The sequence below is a fragment of the Cenococcum geophilum genome, assembly GCF_001692895.1.
Source record: "Cenococcum geophilum 1.58 unplaced genomic scaffold K441scaffold_39, whole genome shotgun sequence".
Taxonomy (NCBI): Eukaryota; Fungi; Ascomycota; class Dothideomycetes; order Gloniales; family Gloniaceae; genus Cenococcum; species Cenococcum geophilum.
This window is the reverse complement of record NW_027137597.1, coordinates 586,833-601,917: the sequence shown is the minus strand read 5'-3', so window position 1 is coordinate 601,917 and position 15,085 is coordinate 586,833. Positions and strand designations below refer to the sequence as shown.

The window sequence follows — 15,085 nt, the reverse complement described above, 5'->3', positions numbered from 1 at the left end:
GGAAATGAACTGTTATTCCAGATTACCTAGGTTGGTCTTATTGATCCAACTCAATATTGGGCTACTTCTTACATTTAGGGAGCGCCGATATTCAGTAAACATATAACCGTAAATGGCGTAACCTTCGCTATTATGAAAAACCTCTAATATTCTTATGCTTTCTTCCACCTCTGTCTCCAGGTCAAAGAATACCTCCTCTGGATTGGTGCCATGTGGATCTACTAGCAAAGCTTAATCTGAAGAACTCTCAGCTTCCTTTGATATGTTATATTTACGAAAGAGCGATTTTTGTACTTGTGTGACTAGAGCCCTCCTAGCACAATGACGAGTTAACCTTCCAAGCATGTACCCTTTTAATCGACAGCCGGAGAAAATGGCTTCGAGGGATAGAGCTAGTAATAACAATGACTTGAATCGATTGGTTTTTAATTTTGTGGATGATCAGTCAGCAGAGCGGAAGTAGTATTTAACAAGAACTAGGCTATATTTAGTGGCCCATTTGCGCAGGCTTTTTCGTACAAGTAAGAATTACATCTCTCTAGAACCTGATGTGGATCAAGTTAGTGGTAAGTTTTTTTCTGTTCTTCGAAGGCCAGCTTCTCTATGACTTAAGAGAAAAGGGTGGTGGTTCACATTAGTTCATCGGCGGTAAGTCTGCTCCCTCAACTGCAAAAGAGCTATATTGAAACATAAGTTAGAATGCTATGTTCATGGACTTATCGATGGTGAGGCTCTGGAATATGAAGAGGATGGTACTGTCAAAAAGGAGGAGTTTATCTTGGCTTAGGTTGAGGAACGAGATCCGGACACACAATCTTGTTGCTACAACACTGTCTCAAATGTTACACCTAGATCCCCAAAACTAAAGGCTGTAGGACTCAGCGCATAGCTCTCATGACTCCTTAAACTCCTCCGGCGTATCCTCCTGCCGTCTCCAATGCGCCTTCCGCACTGCCTCTGTCCCGCTCATCTCCTCAAACACGCCTTTCAGCCTCGGAAACTTCCCCAAATCAACGCTAAACCGCTCGACAGCCCACACAGCAGGGACCAAGCACACATCGGCCAAGGTAATCTCGTCGCCGACCGAGAACTGACCTGCCGTCTTCTCAAGCGTCGCCTCGTACGCCGCGAACCCGCGCTCTATGAAGTGCCGACACCACTCCGCGGGATCCTTGCCCAGCTGTTGCACGGCAAGGATGATGCGCCGGTTCGTGATAGGCTGGATGTCGCACGCGACGATGTTTACCAAGGTGCGCACTTGCGCGCGTTCGAGTGCGCGCTCTGGTGCTGGGAGCAACGGATGCACGCCTGGGAACGCTTCTTCGAGGTACTCTAATGCGGCGATCGATTGGCCGATTGAGAATGATGTGTCGGTGTCTAGCCGTGTGAGGACGGGGACGGACGCGGAGGGGTTGATGGCTGCGTAGGTGGAACTTAGTTGCTCGTCTTTGAGAAGGTTGGTCACGGTTGTTGTATAGGGGATTTGCTTGAGAGCTAGAGCTATGCGAAGACGGCCTGAACAAGAAGAGCGAAAGTATGTGTGGAGATGGAATTTGGGGGTTTGTGATGCCATGATATTTAATAGTTTATGATAATAGAAATATGCGAATATAACTGGATAAAGCTGCGAAATGTTGAAAGATATGCTTGATTGTATTTAGACAATATTTGGCCGTAAAGTAAAGTCGTTTTATAGTTTAGAGCTTGAAATTAAAGTTAAAGTCATGCTTTTATACTGTGCGCGGATTAAGATTAAAATATATGCTCGTGATGTTGCTTACATAGCTAAGCGGAAAGCTTTAGTAGCTAGGGAAATTAATTATAGAGTTTAGCTTTAAGCTAGAATTATTATAAATTAGTAAACTCTTAGTTAGATATAGCACGCGCTAAAACTGGGTTAGAGCACTATTAAAGGCTCTACTGGCTATACCACTTGCCTAATTAGGATAGCTAGCTAATAGCGTAACAGTTAGCGGACAGCGAGCGATCCAATTAACGCAGTCAGTAAGCTATCCCTTGCAACGTCAGGGTCCTCGAGTAGGTGGTCCGTGCAGGAACACAGTTTTCAAATCAAGGGAAATTATCAGGTTGAATGTCAATATTTTGCGACCTACAACACTGGCCTTGAAACCTCAGCATTTTTCATAACCATGTTCGTACAAGAACGATTTCATAACCTACATCTATCCTTCACTATAAAATCCATTGACTGAATCTCGTTCCACACGGCAATTGTTCGATTACAGAACACGGCCTGATTGCTATCGCTCCAACTTCTGTGTAGGTCGTAAACCTGCCACGGAATAGCAGTCACTAAGTCATTCGAGGCCATACTCTGTCCGCACGCGCCTATGCCCTGGTTAAAAAATGTCAGTTCACCATATTAAAGGCTAGTGGGTACTACGCCCACGGTCCTAGAGTCATTGATGTTAAGGCTATAGTCGGGATCAAGAGTGGGCTTGATCAGGATAGTGGTGTTAATGAAATTCCATTCACGTGACCCGGCTAATGAGGGATATGACTAGGTCACTGGGAATGTTGTGATGGCAGAAATCGTTCGAGGACCAGGGTTCAGTAAACTAGCAGGCGTTGGAAGTGTGGTATTGGTTGTTGACGCAGCGTAGTGTATGGAAATGGTAGGTATTGTAGTACTTGGTATAATAAGTGTTGTGAAGGTGACTAAGGCAATATCCGGAACAGCTATATCGGACATCAATGGAGTGGAATATTCTGCAAATAGTGTGTTAGCGGAAGGTGACCCGGGTTGTGTCAAATTTAGAACCCATGATACGATGGAAGAGTTGGTAGTTTACTCACTAGGTCTTTAACGCTTTTTATAACATGCGGATCGTTAGCCCCCTAACGAAAATTTTAACCCGAGGTTATAAGTAATAAGCCAATTAATTTTAGAGCTTTATTATATAGACTTTAATTAATATATATAGAGATAAGGTTTTCCAGGGGGAGACCCCCTGGGACCCCCCTATATAGAGCTTTTGCTTAATTTANAAGTNGTAGTAAGANTAAGGCGCCTTNGTNACTNCTAGGTAAGGATCTACTANAGTNANNNAGGCGCCCTACTTAAGCTNGGCTTAAGGATTATATTNGTCACNAATCTAGTATATATTTAGACTGCAGAGCTTTAATATAGAGCCCTCTATGTAGGATCTAATATAGTAGATTATGATTCTAATTTAAAGCTTTATATACTAAATATTTTTAATGCCTAATAACTAAATCGCTGTATAGCTAGAATTAAAGTAAGTCTACTACCCTAACTTGATTAAATACGCGTATAGGAAGAGATATAACTATATATAGAGACGTCTGATATAATTAAGTAACTATATTATTACCCACCCAGTTCGGATATACGACGACACGATAGCTTAGCAACAACGTAATAGCTTGGCGCTAAGTAATGGGAGGGAGGAGGAGAGGAAGGAGATTAGGGGTGGCTCGGCTACTGCAAGAAGGTCGTAATATTAGTGTGGTATTAAACTTTAAAAATTATATCCCGGGAGCTTAATTGACGACCCCTATATAAAATGTTAATAACGTTTAATTATAGAGCTTTAAACCGGCAGATCTCCTAGGAATACCTATTATAAGTAGCTCCAAGTGCAAAATCTAGAATATTTAGTAGTGGTGTGAGTATGGGATGGGGGTATATATTTGCGTTCCCAAATATCGTTATATAACGCAATTTTTGGGTAATAAAAACCGCCGTTAACGTTGCTCGACTAACACCTACTGGAGGTTCCTCCGTCCTTCTTATCTCCTCTCTTACCCATCTCCTCGTTAGATACTATCTATATCGCTATATTAACTAATAGATCCCCTAGTAGAGACTAGGGAGGAGTATTAGAGCGCCTTTAGCTCTTATAAGGAAGAAGAAAGAAGAAGAGAGGAAGGTATAAAAGAGGGAGTATTTATAGACGGGAGAAGGCCTACAAACGGGAGATTAGGCAGCTATAATATAGACATTAATGTTACTTAACTAATACCTACTAAACGCCCCTCCGTCCTTCCTGTCTCCTCTCTTACCTATCTCCTCGTTAGATGCTGTTTATATCACTACGTCGACTAATAGATCCCTTAGTAGGGACTAGGGAGGGGTATTAGAGCACCTCTAGCTCTTATAAGGAAGAAGAAAGAAGAAGAGAGGAAGATATAGAAGAGGGAGTATTTATAGACGGGAGGAGGCCTGCGAATGGGAGATTAGGCAGCTATAATATAGACGTTAACGTTACTCAGCTAACACCTACTGGAGACTCCTCCGTTCTTCCTGTCTTCTCTCTTACCCGTCTTCTCGTCCGATGCTGTCTATATCGCTATATTAACCAATAGATCCCTTAATAGGGACTAAAGAGGAGTATTAGAGAACCACTAGCTCTTATAAGGAAAAAGAAAAGAAGAGAGGAAGGTATAAAGGAGGGAGTATTTATAGACGGGAGGAGGCCTGCGAGTATAGGAGATTAGGCAGCTATAATATAGCCATTAACGTTGCTCAACTGACACCTACTGGAGGCTCCTCCGTCCTTCCTATCTTCTCTCTTGCCCGTCTCCTTATCTAATGCTATCTATATTACCATATCAACCAATAAATCCCTTAGTAGAGACTAAGAAGTATTAGAGCACCTCCAGCTCTTATAAGGAAGAAGAAAAGAAAAAAGGAAGGTATAGAGAAGGGAGTATTTATAGACGGGAGGAGGCCCTGCAAGTACGTGATTTGGTAAGTACTAATAAGCACGAGATTCTCGTATAAGATGGGCTTAATTACTTACCAAAATACGGGGTGTCTTTGTTACTGCAGTGGCTACTGCAGTAGTAGAGACGCCTTAAATATTTAATGTAACTGACTACTAAGGCTGTTAATAAGTGAAAGGTAGGCTACCGATATGGTACGAACGATATAGTTATTAATATCGTTTATAGCCTGTTTTTGCTTTTAGTATACGCGTAGATCGTCCTTATATTTAGCGTAGAGCTAGTTATAGGCAGTAAGCTAATTTAGGTCTAGCTTTGCTATTAATATAGCTATAGGTAGTATGTCCCTTAGTATAGGCCGACTTGGTAGTTCTAGCTTTAGAAGATTATCTTTCTTCTTAGATAGGTTAATATACTGCCATACCTTATTAGTTTTAGCTATATCTTAGATAATAAAGAACTATTAAATCTAATCGGATGGCTTATTAAGGATAAGGATAATTTTTAATTTAGTAAAGGTTGTTATTTTTAGAATTTAATAGGTTAGGAAGGGTCTAGGTTAGGGTCTAACTAGCGTCTTAGTAGAACCTTATTTAGACGTTCCAAACTTTTAATTTAATTTATTAGTTTGTTTATTAGTTAGATTTTGTTATAGGGAGCGTGATTAATAACCCCTACTAACAGCTCTAACTACGTCTAATTTTTAATTTATAAATCGGTAGATCTATAAGTAATAGTTATTTTAAGTAGCTCCAGGTGCGGTATATATAAAATCTTAACTATAGTATAGAGAAGTTGTAGCTGCTAATATGCGGTCCTAAGTAGTATATATTCTTGGAGGTTACATAACTCCTTATATAAGCGACATTTCCGCCCTTTAAAATTTTTTTAAAAAATTCCAAAAATTAATTAACGCTACAGATAGCAGTAATATTAATCTAGTAATACTGCCAATTCTCCCTATATACCATTGTATGTATATTTAATAGCTCTAGAAGCGGTAAGAAGGTAGGACGGATAGGGGGGTTAAAATTTAGAAAATTGGATTTCGTGGTTAAGCTGTTTAAAAGTTAAAAAACTAAGACGAATGCTATATTCTCCGCTTACCTCTAAGCTAGTATATAATTTCCTAATTAGGAAAAGTTGTTTATAAGTAGTTACTGCTGCCTTCGTACAAAATCTTCTTATTATACCTCTTTAGTCTTACTTATAGATAACTGAAATTGTTCTATATTAAACCTACATTCGAATATAAGCCCTAAAAGCTTCTTAACTTATAAGATTGCTATATAGGTTAGCCTAGCTGTCTTATTCTTTTCCTTAATATCTAGAACTACCTAGTTAAGTGTTAGGCCCTGGCTTTTATATACGGTAAGAGTAAAAGCTAGAGTAATTAGAAATTAACGCCGTAAATAAGAGCCTTTTATACCCTCTTACTTATGAAGTATGGAAAATATAGGGATGACTTTCTTACTATCCTGCTGAGTGAATAGGGTAGGTCCGTTATACCTATCTATTATAATTAGTAGTGACTAAGGCTGATCCTTTTTAATATCCGCGTGTCCCTTCTATATAATATCTTTAATTATACTAGTAGTACCGTTTACTAAGCCTAGTTTAACCCAGATATTCTATATTAGTATTACTTTTACGCTAATATATAGGGCTAGATTCTCTATAGTATCGCACTAATTAGGAGTAACTTTCCGTATACCTATACTAGTGTTAACTAACTTAATAGCCACTACTAGCTATAAAAGGTCGCGAAGCCGAATAGCGTTATACTTACTTATAGCAGCGCGTATGCTATATAGCTAAATTGTGTTATTAAAGCCCGCAACCTTATTAATGGATAGGCCCTGCTTATACCTAGTTAAAAGAAGCTTTTAGGTTAAATTACTTATAGAATTACTACGTAGCTCCATAAGGGCGGTCCTAAATACAGAGCTCTTAGCGTTATTACCGCCCTACCATATAACTTAATCTAGGACAGCTGTTCGGTTAATTGCCTTATAGGCTCCCTTTTTATAGCTAGTAAGCTCTAACGGCCTAGCGGGTAGATTGCTGTATAAGGCCGCCTAACCTATAGGGGGAAGCTAATGGAAATTGCCTACTAGTAAGATGTTTAAGCCTTTAAAGTAGTTGTTATTACGCGTAGGGTAAATCTAACGGAGGCGGTAATTAATCTAGGCTAGATGTACTTGCCTAATTATAGATTTCTCGTTAAGGATAAGATAGTGAATATCCTTAAAAGCTTGTTGTAGAGGTATAAGACTGGCAGTAGGCAATTTCTTAAACGGATGATTTACCGGTAACCTTAATAGATTATATATAGTTCTGCCGTTAATACTAAAGGTAGCTACCCTAGTAGGGGCAGCTCGAGCTAATGGCGACGGCTTACTATTAGCCCTTGCTATATTATAAAGCGTAGTAGAGAGGACAGTAATAAGATGTGATTTGCCGGTTCCTACCTCTCTATTAATATTAATCCGTAATAGGGGGGGGCCAAGGCCCGCTTAGATCTGCCTATAGTAATTAACTACGATATTATAGATATAACGCTAACTGTCGGAACGTTAATCACGTGACGTAGTTATATAACTACAAAGCGAGACTGACTATCTGACTTTAGAGCAACCCCTTTCTTTGAAAAAACAATTAACTACTAACTTTAACACCGCATACGTACCACTACAAGTGATATTCGTGCACGTTAATAAAGAGAGTTATACTGACACTAATTAGTAGACGTACAGATTAGGAAATACGCAATAGTAAAGCTCGAGAAATAGCACCACTCACCCGGTGTTTAATGATCGCAGAGCTATCGCCCTATTTCAGTTAAAGGAGAAAGCTACGATACCCTTAAAGCTCGAGACTACACGTTAGCTTAATTGTTAACGCGTTAGATCGCCTAGAGAATCGTATCTTTACTTAGAGAGAGCTACGTTACCCTTAAAGCTTGAGACCATGTATTAGCTTGCTAATGCGTTAGATTGCCTAGAGGACCCTTAAAGCTTAAAACCACGTATTAACTTAACTGTTAACGCGTTAGATCGCCTAGAGGACCATATCTTTGCTAAAAAATCGTCTTTAGTCTTTAGTCTTTAAAAACTGTAGATTTGTTAAGGGGACACACACACACCCTTATACCCTCACCTTTACACCCTTACCTTTACACCCTTACCTTAAACCTTAACCTTGACCTTAAACCTTAACCTCGACCTTAAACCTCGACCTTAACCTTAAACCTTAACCTTGACCTTAAACCTCGACCTTAACCTTATACCTACCTTTATACCTATAACGCCTAAAACTATAGCACCAACGGAGGAAGAATAGGCTGTAATGGCCAATAAATACGGATACGGAATTAATGCAGATAAGGCTACGAAGGACGAACTGGTAGAGTTTGTAGAAACAATGATATACCTAATATAAGACTTTACGGACAATACCTTGTGGCTCGTCTTTCTAGAGCAGTTTAAGGGGTTTATAGTAAAGAGCTTTAAGAAAATACGCACAGACATTAGATCTAAGCTACGAAGATATCTCCTTAAAAGAGGTGTTTACGTAGGTAGACGTAATAGCAGAGTTACTATATCTAAGCTGCTATTTAAAGTTACACAATAAGAAGAGCTGCATTAATAGATAGATAAGGAGATTGTAGTAACTATTAAGGAGCTAGCAGAACTACTAGCTTTAAGAGCATTATAAGATAAGTTAAACTACGCTCGTGACGGTCTATTGGGTTAGCCTATAGCTATAGTTGTAATACCACCTAGGTCTGGTACGCAAACACCTATTATATTTATGCCCTAGCAACCTACCTCTATATAGAATTAGTAAGCCGCACTAACCGCCTCTATCTTTCCTCCAGTAACTGCTCTTACCCCACCACTAGCTACTCCGCTAATTCCACCAGCTATTCCAACTGCTGCACCACCAGTTGTCCCAATCGCTGTACCACCAGTTATCCCAATCGCTGCACCGCCAGCTACTCCGATTGCTGCACCGCTAGCTACTCCGATCGCTACACCGCCAGCTACTCTAATTGCTGCACCGCTAGCTACCCCAATCGCTGCCCCTGCTGCCCCTACTACCCCTCCTAGTCCTCCTCCTGCCTAGCCTATAACTACAGCTATAATGCCGCCTAAAACGTAGATACCTACCCCTATAACACCTTAGCAGCCTAGCCTACCGTAGTCTACCCTACCGTAATCTACCCTATAGTAGTAATTAGACCTAGGAGTAGAAGGAATAACCTTATATAATAAAGAAGCTGCTATAGTGGCAAAGATATATACAGATAGCCAGAAATATAGTAGAGTTAGTAAAAGCTTCGATTTTAAATTGTCTATTTTTAAAGATATCTACAGAAGAGCTGGCTAGGGAGTTTCCGCCTATAGAATTACCGTCTCAAACCCTAGAGAAGACTCGTCTTAGTTAATTAATAAGTTGCAGTCTCTAATTATTGTATAGGAGAAGGAACACCCTAGTTAAGGGGCGTATACTACCTTTATAGATTGCCGCTACTATAGTTAAGATTAAGGCCAGAACTATAACTGGAATAACCGAAGCCGTAACTAAAATGGTTAAAACCTTAGCTATAAGGGATTTAAACAGTACGTAAGTACTATAGGTGTTAATACAGAGGGGGTTCTAGTTAAAGCCTATAACTCTATTAGCGTAGGTTAAACAAATAAACTATAAGGTATTGCCTGGGTGTATAGTAGGGAGTAGATAATACCCTTATATAGGAGAAAGAGAGACGAACTAATAGGGGAGGAAGGAAGCTGTAAGCCTGAAGAGCTTATAAGGGGTAGCTAAGGCCTAGCCGAAGGCTACCTTTAGTAGCCCTAAGAGCTTCTAGGATATAGCCAAGATAGTATTATAGGACTACCCCGTAATACCTTACACGCACCTACCTATTTATACCGCTAAGACACCAGTGTCTAATATCCGCAATGTCTGATATCCGTAAGATTCGCAATATCCGCAATATTCGCAATGTCTGTAATTCTCTGCACTAATTCAAGGTCCTTATATAACTGTCTCGTCCAACTAGGAACTACGCAAGAAAAACGCTTAATAATTGATATCGATGGAGATACTAACCCTGCAGATGCTATAATAAAGGGCAAGCCTTATACGGCACTATTATAGCTTATTAATACGAATTAAGCTATAGGGTGGGTTAAATAAACGGATTTGGCTTTAGTAGGTACGGACTCGTACTATATAGAGCTAGCCGCTAAGGCGCTAGTAGCAGGCGAGCCAATAGCGATTTTCTATCCCGGGGATGGAAAATCCTAATTGGCCGGTTTAACGGTATGGCAGAATCCGACAGGCGACGCGCTCTAGGATTAAAGGTGGAGCTATTACGTATTATAGACGGAAGAGCTAGCTATTACGTATACGCTATAAGTAGTCTAAAAGACTTAACTTTAGAGTATAAATTAGCCTTCTTTTTAGAGTTGCTCTAGTGTCGGAACGTTAATTATGTAATGTAGTTATATGACTACAAAGCGAGACTAACTATCTGACTTTGGAGCAACCCCTTTCTTCGAAAAAACAATTAACTACTAACTTTAACACCGCATACGTACCACTATAAGTGATATTCGTGCACGTTAATAAAGAGAGTTATACCGACACTAACCTAGTTATAAGGAGGACGGAGTTGCTGTTTAGGATAGGCGGCTCTACGGTAGAGGCTATAGCCGTACTTCCTATTAATAAGTCCTCTTATTAAGCTGCGGGTACGTACCCTAATGCGTACTCTAGTTATAGTTACGATTAAGCTCCCTATTACTAAGCCTGTTAGGATTCTTAAGTTTAACTCTGTTAATATTTTAAACGCGGGTATATAGGGCCTTAAAGGACTAATATAGCTCTAAGTTGTCTGTAAAATCGCCCTTAAACTCATTAATATTATTAGCAGTTTCGCGACCTTCCTCTAGTTTCTAATTATAGAAGTAGTTAGGTAGGTGCTAATAAGAGTTAACGCAAGCCTAATAGGAAGCTATATAATTAGGGGCCCTAAATCTATTAGTATAAGTAGCTACTTCCTTATACTCCCTCTATGGGTAATAAAGAATAAGCTTTATATAGTAGAACTTAGAATACTACGGATAGAAATAATCGCCGTTATATCGCGGAAAGTACGATATAATTTAAGGCTTTGCTCTTAGCCGACGCTTATAAGTAGAGTAATTAAAATAGAGTAGAAAATTGAGGAAAGTAACGTCCTTTACCCTATCTAGGCGGCGTTTATATTTATTATAGTTAGATAGTCTGCACCCTTTTAATTGCCTATTATTAAGCTTATACGTAGCGCTTTAATTATCCTTCTAGCGGTAGTCTAAAGTTACTATATTCCTAGAGCCTTTATAAAGGGGAATGTTAAGAAGCAGATAGTATACCTCCTATACTAACTAATCGCGTTTAGTAATAAGCTTATTTATAAACCTAACTATAACTAAACTAAAGGCATAAAGGCTATTAGCGTGCGGCTGTACTAATTAGAGTAACTCCTAGTAGGAAGTTAACTTTTTCTCTTCCTTGCTGTAATATTTGCCTATATAGTTAACTATTATTAATATACTTATAGTGGGTGACGTATTAATATTCGCCATCCACGCTAATATTATAGCTGTATTGTAACCATTAAAAAGCTTATTATTATGCTGTGGACAGAACGTCTAGTAATATGGATTTTAATCCTTTAATACAGCAGCCTTATTGCGGAGAGACCGTAGAAAATAGAAGCGGCACTTTTTTACTTTAGTGGAGCCTTTCTTTAATCTTAAGCAGTAAAATTTGGTGTAATTATAGTGCCGTTAAAATTGATTAAGGTAGGTAGTAAGAAGCTTACTAGTATTAAGCTGTTCTTTATAGCTTAGAGCAGAAGGATATTAGAGATTGGGAGGCCTAGATTAATTGGGATTAATTACGGATATAAAAGTAGCCTAGTACTTAGCAAAAGCCGCCTTTAATTTAATAGCTGACGGATCTGGCCTTAGGGCTGTTAAACTCTATAAGAAGCTATATATATAGCCGCTACCTCGTACCTACTACTTATATTGGGACTAAAAGTTAATGCTATTAAATAGGGTGCTTTCTAAATAGATTAAAGCAGTAATATAGCTAGTAAGCAGCAATATGCGGATTGTTATTAAGATTTTAAGAAGCAATTTAGTAGCGCTAAGCCTTATTAGCAGCCTTATATTCGTTAAATAGAGGTATATAAGAGTGTAGATTATGCTAATGTAGATTAGTAGCGCTAAGTATAAAGAATAGAGACCCGCTCTTAATATTCTTAGTATAAGCCGTAAGCTTATTTCTCTTCTGCCTCTAGTAAGGTCTAGTGCCCTTAAGGCTCCGTATATACCGTATAATCTTATTTAGTAACTAGCCACCCCCATTACTATTTATAATATTAGTAAGCTTATTTAAAGATAGGCTATTCTTATTTAATTGGCCGTAAAGGAAACGGGTAGCGTTAAGGGCTTGCTCTCTTATAATCCGATTAAATACGTAATAGCGAAATAAGGGGTGGCGGCTAAACCGGCCGTCCTAATACTTAAGTATATGCTTAGCGTATGTAGCTAGGGTAACTATACGGCTTCGCGGTATATTAAAATTGGCTTTACCATAAGGAAATAGGGTAGGAAAGGCGCCGCGTATAATAAAACTAGCTAATTGCTTAGAGAGAGGTGTCTATTATACAGTAGGAACCTCTAGGCCCGCTTATAGGTCTTATTAGTATTAAACCTCGCGACCCAAAAGCTCTAATTTATTAAGGTTAGGTACTAGATTAGGAACTAAAGTATCTAGTACGTCGTTATTAAATTTACTGTCCGGTATATTACTGCCAAGCTTAGTAGGTAGAGGATTAACGGCGGGACGTTATATAGGAGCAGTAGGGTAAGCTATCGGGCCACTGGAATTAGACTCTAACTTATTAATATAAGGTAGCTAATCTAATATAGAGCCATTTTTGGGTAAGCTGGTAAGCCGGGTGCTATATATTTCAACGTCGCGATAATTAAGATAATTAACCTTTAGAAAGTAAAGCCACTATGCTATAGTAGAGCACCTTACGGTATACCGCTTAGTAAACCGCCGACTTAGGTATTCGCCACCCTCTACTGCTATAGGCCTTACGACCAGTATATTAAGTTTAGTAGGTAGCCGTGGTAGCTGCTTTTAGGTCTTTAGTATGTTCTAGCCAAAGCAGTAGACGTAGCCAGTATAGCAATGTTGGTGGCCACGTATATGTACGACTTATAAATAAACGTATACGCGCGTAATTAGAAGCTCCTCTACCGCGGTAAGTATAGGTAGGAAGCTAGGAACAGGCCCTAGATTAAGCCCATTGCTATTACTAAATAGGGGAGGAAGGGTTAGATACTTAAGGCTATCGGCGTCCTTAATATAGGCTTTACATACACCTATATTGTTACCCTCCGTAGCTAAGCCTATTTGGAACTACCGCTCCTTATAATAACTGCACGTCTCTATACGTTTAGCCTATAATATACTCCTAAACTTCTTAATTCGCTCCCAATTAATAGCTAAAATGGGTAGTGGTATAGCCGTAGCTAGAGCTTGCTGTAAAGGAGCTTACTATAAAGGAGCTTACCGTAAGGGAGCTTGCCGCAAGGAAGGTGGTATTAGTGGTAGAGTAGGTATTGGCGGTAGAGTAGGTATTGGTGGTAAAGTAGGCATAGGAGTTAGTTTTGGTAAGGACGCATTTAGGCCATCTAGAGTGCCTCTTCTACTATATAGAGCTTTATCTACAGTATATAGCGAAGAAGTAGGTAAGTAAGCTTTACCTCGTCAATTAAGAATATAGTGCTCCTATTGTATTGCCCTAATTATCTTCCGCCGTTAAGCTATTTTAAGGGTATCTTAGCTATTCTGGCCGCGAGGCAGGAAGGCGTTCTTAGTATCGTTTTTAGGTGGAGTAGTTTGCTGGCGCCTTATAGGACGATTCTTAGTAGTAGAACCTAACTCTATAAGAGCTCTCCGCTTATTTAAATTATATTTAGAGACCTAGAAAAGTAAGTAGAAGTAGAAGTAATATATAGGGAAGACGCACCTTTGACCAATATAACTGGCACAGCTTTAAAAGCTTCTTTTGTTACGGCACTGGCAGAACTTGGCAGAACTACGCACCGGCAAGTTGCCACAGATTGCCGCATATTGCGGTCACGTGACGTGAAGATCGTATATAGCTTCGAGCGGCGCTCCCCTTCTTCTCCTTTCCTTTCTTTAGCTTTAGATTCTTGTTTATAAACAATCCAATTGTATAGGCTTGCACGTCCCTTATACTATGCTTATGCCTTAATTAACTAAGTCGCTAATATTATCTAAAGCTTACTCTACTCTTTCTTCCTAAGAAGGAACTTAAATATATCTATAAGAACACAGAATAGGACCCTAAGGACATTACTAGGACCACAAGGATAGGACCCAAAAGAAAAAAATAGAACCCTAAGGAAAGGACCTATAAGATACACATAGACCAAAACCCCTAAAGAAATTACCCAGAATTACCTAACACCCCTACCACTATACCACGAACTACAGCTGTAGGTAAAGTAGCTATAGGACCCTTAAATACTTTAGATAAAGAAACAATTAACATTTTAACCCCCTAGGCGGAGCTTACGGCTATTAATACCAAAATTAAATAATTGCGAGAGCTGCTTAAAGCCAGAGATACCCCTATATCTAATAATAAGTTATTATTAAATAACCAAAGACTTACTATAGTCCTTTAGGCCCTATTCTAGCGCCTTAGTGGATTTACTAAGGCCTATATAGTACCGAAGCGGTTAGTAAAGGTTATGGACCCCCTACTACTTACAGATAGAACTAACCCTATATTTAATAATTAGAAGCTCTAATTACAGGATAAGCTTAAAGTTAATACAGACTACTTCCCTAACGCCTAAGCTAGAATGGCCTACGTCTTTAGCTGTACTAGCGGAGACGCCTAGATGTATTTACGCCCGCGATACACTAAAGACTTAATAGACCCCTTTATCTCTAAAAAAGAAATAATTAAATACTTATCTTCTATTTATAAGGACCCTTTTAAAGTATAAAACGCCCGCCTTAGTTATAAAAGCCTAAATATAAAAATAACGGAGACCTTTTCGGCCTTCTAAACCCGCTTTCTATACCTAGCCGGATAGGCCCAGATCCCCTAGGAAGACCTACTGCTAGACCTCTTTAATAAGCTTACCCTAGACCTACAGCAGGCCGTATTACTAGCTTATACTATAGCATAGACATTAAAGAAACTTATAAACTATTGCCTAGCTATTAACTAAGGCCTTTATTAAATTAAGGCACGCGTTAA

At 39.2% G+C, this 15,085-nt stretch overlaps 1 protein-coding gene across 1 annotated transcript; it reads right to left on the bottom strand.

Moving 5' to 3' along the window:
* Positions 1-801: 801 nt before the first annotated feature.
* K441DRAFT_664678 (maleylacetoacetate isomerase) lies at positions 802-1,701 on the bottom strand. The gene has a single exon (XM_067649388.1). The coding sequence runs from the start codon at positions 1,571-1,573 to the stop codon at positions 893-895; it is 681 nt and encodes a 226-aa protein (XP_067500911.1). The 5' UTR covers positions 1,574-1,701; the 3' UTR covers positions 802-892.
* Positions 1,702-15,085: the final 13,384 nt, after the last annotated feature.